The 8529-nt window shown below is 58.3% G+C and overlaps 1 protein-coding gene across 1 annotated transcript; it reads right to left on the reverse strand.

Moving 5' to 3' along the window:
• Positions 1 to 1219: 1219 nt before the first annotated feature.
• LOC147991142 (uncharacterized) lies at positions 1220 to 7486 on the reverse strand. The gene is made up of 2 exons (XM_087520729.1): positions 6196 to 7486; positions 1220 to 4888 (listed from the first exon to the last, which is right to left on the reverse strand). Exons 1-2 carry the CDS (start codon positions 6816 to 6818, stop codon positions 4330 to 4332), a joined length of 1182 nt encoding a protein of 393 aa, XP_087376855.1. The 5' UTR covers positions 6819 to 7486; the 3' UTR covers positions 1220 to 4329.
• Between the last annotated feature and the right edge of the window lie 1043 nt (positions 7487 to 8529).

An 8529-nucleotide genomic window follows, 5' to 3' on the forward strand; every position in this document is an offset into this window, starting at 1 on the left:
TCTTGGCGAGGCGATTGGCAGCGCGCATCAGGCAGGCGCCCCTGACGCAGATCGCCTTGACGCTCCGTCTTCGTCGCAGGTTGATCCCTGCGCTCGACTCTTGGGCCGCTTCCGCGTGGACTTTGAGGCCCTCCGGAAGAGAAGGGAGGCCCTGGGCGACGATTACCCTTGTCGCCTGCTGAAGCGTAGGAAGTACTTCTCCACTGATGAGTAAGTCTTCTCCTTTCCCGGCTCCCGATCCTTCTGTTGCTTTTACTGATCCTTGCTCCGCAGGCCCCTTCCAGACGAGCTTGCAGAGATGGCTGAGGTGCCGTCCCCCTTGGCTTCGCCCCCTCCGCCGTCCTCAAGCGCTCCGAGCAGCAGAGCCCTTGTGGTGAGGGCGATCGGAGAGGCGAACCGTCCCGAGGCGCATTGTGGCCCTGCGCACCTCGCGATCCTCCTTTGCGGGCCTTCTCGTGGCATAGCCAGCCTGCCGTGGACTTCTCGCCTGGTCATGGACTGCGATTGGCTGAGGCGCTCCCTGCGCTCTTCATCTGGGGACGGGCTGGCTCCAGGCCGGGCTTCTAGCGGGGCGTGCCCGGCCGTCGCGAGGGTGCCAGCCCCCAGCCCCCTGCCCGGAGGGGGAGTGCTGATTCGTGGCCCCTGGCGCTTGCTCAGCGCAGATGATGGTGTGGAAGACGTGCTCGAGCGCGCCCAAGAGCATCGCGCTCTTCGCCAAGGATTCCTTCGAAGGGCGGCTGACGTGGTGAGCCTGCTTGGTGAGGAGCTTGCTGATGAAGACGCGCGCCTTGAGGCCGAGGGCCTGCGCCTGGCTGCAGAGAGGCGCGTGCTGGAGGGCGCCATCGCCCTTGCGCGCCGTCAGCGCGATCTTGACGACGCAGAGGCCAAGGCGTCGCTGGTGGCCTCCCGGGAGGCCCGATCTTGGGCCGCTGAGGAGGCCCGGGAAGCTGACCGGCGGCGAAAGGCGGTGGAGGAGCGGGCTCGGGAGCTCCTGGCCTGGTGCCACTCACTGGAGGAGCGGGTGGAGCTGCGCGAGGCGGCCCTTGCATCGATGAAGGTGGCCTCTGGCGACTCAGCAGAGCTCCAGAAGCGTGAGGAGGCGCTGACGCTGGAAGCCGCCGAACGTACCCTCGAGTACGAGCGTCTGGAGACGAGGGAGTGCTTGGTGACGCAGGCGGAGGATGATGCCGCTGCGCAGGAAGCCCGTTCCTGGAGGAGGTCGGACGTCGGGTGGCAATGGCGCGTTTGAACCTCGAGCACGAGTTCGAGGAGAAGCTGGGGTTGATCCGGACCGAGGCTGAAGGCAGGACTGCTGCCTTGAGGGCCAAACTGGAGGAGGCGACGCGGCGGGCCGATGCTTTCCGGGCCGCCCTTGAGGTGGTGCAAGGTGAGTTAACCACCTCCCAGGCCGAGGTGCTCCTTCTTTGCCAGCGGGTGGAGGAGGCTGAGGTCGTCGCACGCCAGAATGCGGACGAGATACGTCAGCGGCGGATCCTGGAGCATGAGCACGGCCCCATGCTCACCACGCTCCGGGAGAGAGCCAGCACAGCCTTGGGCAACATCTGCGAGGCGGCTGTTGGCGAGCCGCACGCAATCAACTACGCCGGCAATCTTCAGTTCTTCACCGACGTGGTGACGCAGCTGGAGGCGCGGTCGGTCAGGGCTGACAGGTTGGTGGAGGAGAGGAGTCGCGCCCTGCTCGGGCGCGCCTTTTCTCGCGTCTTCAGCCATCTCCGGAACATGGATCCCTACTTTGATGCCGCCATCGCCCCAGTCCCCCAGGCCGTCCAAGACGACCTGGCGCACTGGGTGGAGGACAATGTGGATGCTCTTATCAGGGCCTTTGCTTCAGACAATGACGGCGTCATCGTGGCTGCCGACGAGGGTGGTGTGGTGAACGGCCCTGACGCCGCTGGCGGCGACGCGGACAGCGATGGCGAGTTCAGCGATGCCAGCAACGGCTCGGGTGGTGCTCCTGAGGACGCATTGGGGGATTTATCCGACTGATTGTACATCGTTCCTGCTTCCTTACCTTGCATGAATAGAACTCAGGTTTTGGCCTGATGGCTGTGAAAGCATTTTTGGAGGGGGAGCCCCTCATGTAAAACTTGTGTTCATCGTATTAGTAGACGCTACATTGCCCATGCGCCCGCGCCAAGTGGTTGGCTTAAGCGACGCGTTGGTCGGCTAGTTTACCTTTGTCCCGTGCTGGCCCTGAGGTAGCCTGTGGGAGGCTGTGGTGTCCTGAGTGTTCCCTTATTGAATCCGTAGGACCTGCAGTAAAACACCCTCCTGAGAGGACGCGGCGGCGGTAGTCTGGGTTGCGCGCAAGCTAGGCCTGACCCGGCTCGCGAGGGGCTCACGAGGGGAGGCAGCTGAGGTGAAGTGGTAACCAAAACGCGAGGAATTGCTCGAACGAGACTAAGCACCCCTTCCCCGAACACACGCTAATCTCAAATTCGAATCCAACTTGAATCCAGCGGGGGAAAGTGACAACCAAAGGGAAAAGCAATGAAAGCAGACAAAAGGCCGCGTCCGGCACCTAATCTAGTCTTGGACGTCTTCTCACCAGCGCGGAGCTAAGTGCTGCCACTGGGCGTGGGAGGGAGCCCCAGGGCCTGAGGCCGGCACCCCTGAGACTCCGGGGCGTGTACATCCCCACTCATTATTACGTGAGAGTGTCACGGGGTGGCGAGCTTCACGGGCACTGGGCCTTCTTCACAGGTACCGGCCTTGCTTCATATCGCCAGACGAGGGCCCCGCCTTGCGCCACACTCTAGTGCCATCAACGACGACCGGAAACCAGGACGCCGCCGATGGGGTAGAGCGGTCGCCAGCGGTTCCCCCGACGACCACGGGTCCTCCGCCAGGGGCAGGCCCTGAGGCACCTCCCCAGCAGAGGGCCTACCTCCTAAGGACACCTTGCTCCGAACGCCGTGGTGGTGATGTCGGATCTCGGTCCCTCTCCTGCAGCCCCCTGCGCCCTCCTCCCGAGGGGTAGGAGACGGTGGGAGCAGGGCAGCTGCTTGCTGTGGTGACCTGCACCTCCTGCAATCCATGATTAGCGTATGCCTGCTCCTGAGGAATTAGCGGTACCCGATAATTGTTGCCTCCAGCGTGGCCAGTGGGACCGTCCCAGGGCTCCTGGAAAGGCTCAGCTTCTGGCGCCTCGTCCCCCCAGCTTGGGCTGAGGAGCGAGCCTTGTTCGCCCTCGTGAGGGTGTCCTTGGTCCATCATGAGGGGCACGTATTCTTCTGGCGTCGTCATCCCGAAGGCCATGCCGTAGTGCTCCGCGTGCCACGTGGTCCTGCCTGACGCGCCCACCGTGGACTGGCAGCGCGGCTGTCCACTAGGGCCGCGGGTCGCGTCGGGTCCTTCTTCGCGGACCAGGAGCGGGGGCAGCGCCGCCGCCGGTCCGGTGCTGACAGCTTCGCTGGCGTTGGAGTAGCCTTGGAGCCCGAGGGCGCGCGCAGAGCCCCCGCGCGGGCCGCCCTGGGCTTGAGATGGGAGCTGGGTGCAGAAGGGGTGAGCCCCCGAGGCGGCGAAGCCCAGGAGCTCTGCCACCCGCTCCAGCAGCACGTCGCGGCCGTCCTCCAGCAGCCTGCCCTGCAGCAGCTCTCGGGCCACCGTGAGCGCGGCCCTCGAGTTCGCCTGCTCCCGGCGGGTGTACGGTGTCGTGGTCGCGGCGTGATTGGAGGCCCTTGCTGCCGACCGCGCCTGCCGCAGTGTGAGAGCTGTTGAAGCCTGTCCGCGTTGCCCACAGCCCGCAGCGCCCTGCGGACCACGAGCTGCCTGGGGCACGGGGTCGCCCGAGGCGAGTGGCTCTGCGCGGGCGGGCCACGCCGCCCATGGATCTGGGTTGCCCGCCTGGTCGTCGGACATGGTGATGACGACGCGACGGGGCACGAAGCGGTAGAAGGTGGATTCCGACGCACCCCTACCTGGCGCGCCAAATATCAGATTTCGGGTTCCGGCAGACCCTTGAGGTTCGAACACTGGGGTGCGCGCGGAGATTTCGCCTCCTACCTACCTGCACCCCTCCGCCTCGCTAAGATCTAAGCTAAGGAAAGAACAGCACAAGAAACACAGGATTTATACTGGTTCGGGCCACCGTTGTGGTGTAATACCCTACTCCAGTGTGTGGTGTGGTGGATTGCCTCTTGGGCTGATGATGATGAACAATACAAGGAAGAACAGCCTCGCGAGGGTCTGCTCTTGGCTGGGGGGGGACGAACTGCTAGGAGGAGTTCAGTCACCCTTCTCTCTCTCTGATTTCGATCCGATCCTTGATCCTCGATACCCGATCTCGAACCCTCGAACCTCTAACCTCTAACCTCTTTGTGGGTGGCTGGTCCTATTTATAGGCAATGGCCCTGGGCCTCTTCCCAAATATTGAGCGGGAAGGGCGCCAACAATTGGCCATTTTGAAAGGGAACATCTGGTACACTTATCCTGACTAAAGTTGGTCCTTGCCTGCACAAAGCTCTGGTGGTGACGCCGTCTTGGGCTCCACGATGACCTCCGTCTCGCAATCCTCCTGGTCTTGGTCTTGTTGCACCGAAATGGCAACCTTTGCCTGATGCCTCGGTACCCCGCGGCTGTGCTTGCCCCCCTTTGCACCAAAGGGGAAAGGAGGACACTGCGCGGGCTGGCGTCCACCTGGCGCCCTTGGTCGTCATGGCTTGCGTCACGGGCACCTCGTGAGGTACCCCACCTTGATCTCTCTGCCTCCTCGCGAGCCAGCCTGGTGAGGTCGTGCCTGAGGAAGCTCTGTGTCGTTCGCCCCGCGAGACTTGTCCCCTCGCGTGGGTCTTGGGTCTGTGTTGATGAAGATGGGCCGTGCTGGGCCCCCCCTTTGAGCCACGCCGCAGGCCGCAGGCAGTTAATTCTGGGGACCCCCGTTCCCAGAACGCCGACACACCCAACCGCGTAAGGGACGCAAAAATTAAGGAACATAACACCGGTATGACGGAAACTAGGGCGACAAGAGTGGAACAAAACACCAGGCATAAGGCCGAGCCTTCCACCCTTTACCAAGTATGTAGATGCATTAAATAAAGTAAGAGATATTGTGATATCCCAACATAAACATGTTTCAACATGGAACAAACTTTAGCTTCACCTGCAACAAGCAATGCTATAAGAGGGGCTGAGCAAAGCGGTAACATAGCCAAACAATGGTTTGCTAGGAAAGGTGGGTTAGAGGCTTGACATGGCAATATGGGAGGCATGATATAGCAAATGGTAGGTAGCGCGGCATAGCGATAGAACGAACAACTAGCAAGCAAAGATAGAAGTGATTTCGAGGGTATGGTCATCTTGCCTGAGATCCCGCAAGGAAGAAGAACGAGTCCATGAAGAAGACAAACAGACGAAGTCAAACGGATCCTCACAACTCCGAAACGAAACCGAAGCGAACGAGCGAAGCAACCCGGAAAAGAAGCAAGCAACATATAGTAAACAACCATCACATGAACATGGCATGATGTACAACCAAGTATGATGCATGTCCGGTTTAATGAAGCATGGTATGGCAATATGCACAAACAATACTACAAATTAAGTGGAGTTCAATATGCAACGAGTGGCATATTGCCGGAACACCACATTCAAGTTATTTAGTTCGATCTCGTTTATGTACCCAACAATATTAAATGTTAATTAACATGGCAAGAGGGTGAAGCATAAGAAAACTACTTATCTAGGCAAGTTTAAATGAGGCCGGAACAACGAGCAACAAGTCCAGAAAATCCTCATATGCAAATTATGGAATTGGTACTTTTCTGCCCTAAACCATGTTTTAGAGTTGTTTAACATGCAAAGCAAGTACACCATGTTAGAAATAGACATTTTTCTACCCAAAATACATATAAAGGTTATTTAAAATTGAGCTACGGTTATTTAGTTATGAAATAAATCATTTTAACATGGCAATATGGCAAATTAATGCAAACAGCAGTTTAAACATTTCAAACATGCATGACAGTTGGATATTGTGAAACTAGACAAAATTCTAGGCATTTTTCATATATAAGTTATTTTAATCCGATGCACGGTTGTGGAATTATTAAATGCATGAACAAGGAGGACTTTTCTGTAAAAACTGCAGTCCTGGGTAATTACTAAATTCATCCAGAGGAGAAAAAAACAAGTCAGGCCGAATCTGAAACGGGGCAGGTGCCGGGGGCAGCTCACCCATGGGCTTCGGCCTGTTTGTAGAGAGGCTTGGTAGGCCAGGCGAGGGGAGCGTGCAGGCCGCGGTTGCTGGGCCGAGGTCGACGCGGGTGGACCTTGGCGCTGGTCGCGACCCAGGCGCTAGTCAACGCGGGGCGGCTGTGTGCGCTCGTCGTCCTGCTCGAACGAAACAGAGAAGCGGCAGGTTCAATGCAGGGGCGAAGCAGGTGGTCTCCCGCGAGGGACTTGGGTGGCGGGGAGGACCGAGAACGGCGGAGAGGGCCGGGAATCGACGGATCTGGGCGGCGATGGATCTTGGTGCGCCGGCATAGCGGGCGGCAGCTGGCGCGGTGCCACGCAGGAAGGAGGGCACCGGTCGTCGCGTTCGTCAGGAGCTTCAGGGGAATTGGCGCTGGAAGACGACGACGGGGCTGCAGGGAATCTACAGGGCGTCGGGGCCCCCTTGGCTCCGGCACGAGCGCTGCTCGTCCTCCTCCGGAGCAGGGACGAGGCGGCCATGGCAGGTGGGCGCCGGGAGGCTCGGGCGATGGTGTTCGACCGGACCGGCGAAGCGGTGGGTTTGCACGGCGGAGGAGGGGTCGAGCTCGACGGAAAACGGCACTCCGGCGAGGTCCGAGAGGCATGAGGGGAGCTGCTGGCGTCGGGGACGAGGGCAGGCAACGGTGCTCGGGCAGTGAGATGTGGGCGTCATCCTCTTCTGCTCAAGGCAGAGAGGCGGGGCGTCGGGGCTCCAGGTCCAGTGCCGGGACGGGACGAAGGAAGCCGGCGACGGCTGGTCTCGGGAGGAGCTAGGGCAGAGGGACTCGTTCCCGGCGACGAGGGATCTGCGGGCAACCTTGGCGGCTCCTGGATTTCCTCCTGGAACAGCGAGGGGAAGGCATGAGAAGCGAGGGAGTGAACCAGAGGGAGGAGGGAAAGAGGAGAATAAGAGGGGAAGGGGCGACGGGGTGACTGGGTTCTCCGGCGGCGACGGCGCCATGGAGAAAGGAGCAAACGGGAGAAGCTCGCTCTCGGTCGGGGCAGCAGGGACCTTCTGGTGGCTCCGATCGAAGGAGCTCGGGCGATGGTTGGTGGAACGGATCAGGAGGGGATCGAGGGGAGGAGGTGGTTGGTCCGGTGGATTTTTGGATCGGGAGCGATCCCAAGGAAGAGAGTGGCGGCGGCGGGTGAGGTGATTTGATGGATGGGACAAGCCACTGGGATCTAGGGTTAGACTGATATTTATATCAGATGAAATAAGGTTAGGGGCTCGTCCCTCCGATCGCAATCGGACGATCGCGAATAAAATAAATAGGGAGACCAAAAAGAAAAACGGAGATGTTTCATAGATGTTTGGGGATGATCCGGACCCAACGGTGACGACTGCCCGGGTCAGGTCCGGGACAGCTTTCGGATGCGCGCGCGAGGAGGGCCGCGGGCTGACGAGAGAGGTTAGGTTGCACCTGGTGGTAGGTAGTGGACTGTGTAGACGGTCTAGGGAGGAAAGAGAGGGAAAGCCCGGCAATAGTTTTGGGAGACCGAAAACGTCCGACGATTTGACCGACTATAATGCCGCTATAGTTATCCGTTGGGGCGTCAAACGGACTCTGAATGCGATGAAACTTGGCAGGCAGTCTACTAACAACATTAAAACACTGCATGCCAACTTTCAACCCATTCTGAGAATATTTCCCGGCCACTTATAAAAATACTATTTCGGACATGCCGTGGGCGCGTGCGAGTGTGTCTGGGCTCAGAACGGACAACGAAAGGAACATGGAGGCCGGGACGGATGCAATTTTTGAAAACATGATGATGCAATGCACATGATGACATGGTAAGATGCAACACGCTAACGAAAGACAAGGCAACAACAGCGAATAACTAGAAGACACCTGGCGCAACGGTCTCGGGGCGTTACAACACTCCACCACTACAAGAGGATCTCGTCCCGAGATCTAGGATGGCACCAGAGAGAACCGAAAGAGGAAGAGAAAAGGTAAAACTAAGTTGCTTCCTTGAGAAATGAGTGAAACCAAAGAACCTTGCGAGATTGAACAAATTGAAAGAAAGAATACAATGAAGATGAACGAAGTTGAAAACACTCCGTTAGCAAAGAGGAACAAGGAACATAACTAGAACCTTGTAGGTTGAAAGGCATAAGAAAAGGGTTGCCCACGATACGGCTACTTGCATCACATCACTCTAAATTAATTTTTTGGGATGTTAATGACTACTTTAATTGGGATTGAGTTGGAGGAACCTTCTCAATGATGTTTCAACCACCATGATAGTTAAATAAATTTATTCCTTTGTTGTAGGGAAAAACTGGCTTTTCGCAAAACATTATAACCA

This window comes from Triticum urartu, chromosome 1A (genome assembly GCF_056163025.1).
Source record: "Triticum urartu cultivar PI428250 chromosome 1A, HENAU_Tu73, whole genome shotgun sequence".
In the NCBI taxonomy this organism is placed as follows: Eukaryota; Viridiplantae; Streptophyta; class Magnoliopsida; order Poales; family Poaceae; genus Triticum; species Triticum urartu.

What these genes read in the sequence shown, in the direction of transcription:
- LOC147991142 (XM_087520729.1), bottom strand. Translation starts at nt 6,818, where the DNA reads ATGCCTCTCGGACCTCGCCGGAGTGCCGTTTTCCGTCGAGCTCGACCC. An exon ending in AAACAGGCCGAAGCCCATGG is followed by an intron (nt 4,889 to 6,195) that starts GTGAGCTGCCCC and finishes GGGGGTCCCCAG; the next exon opens with AATTAACTGCCTGCGGCCTG.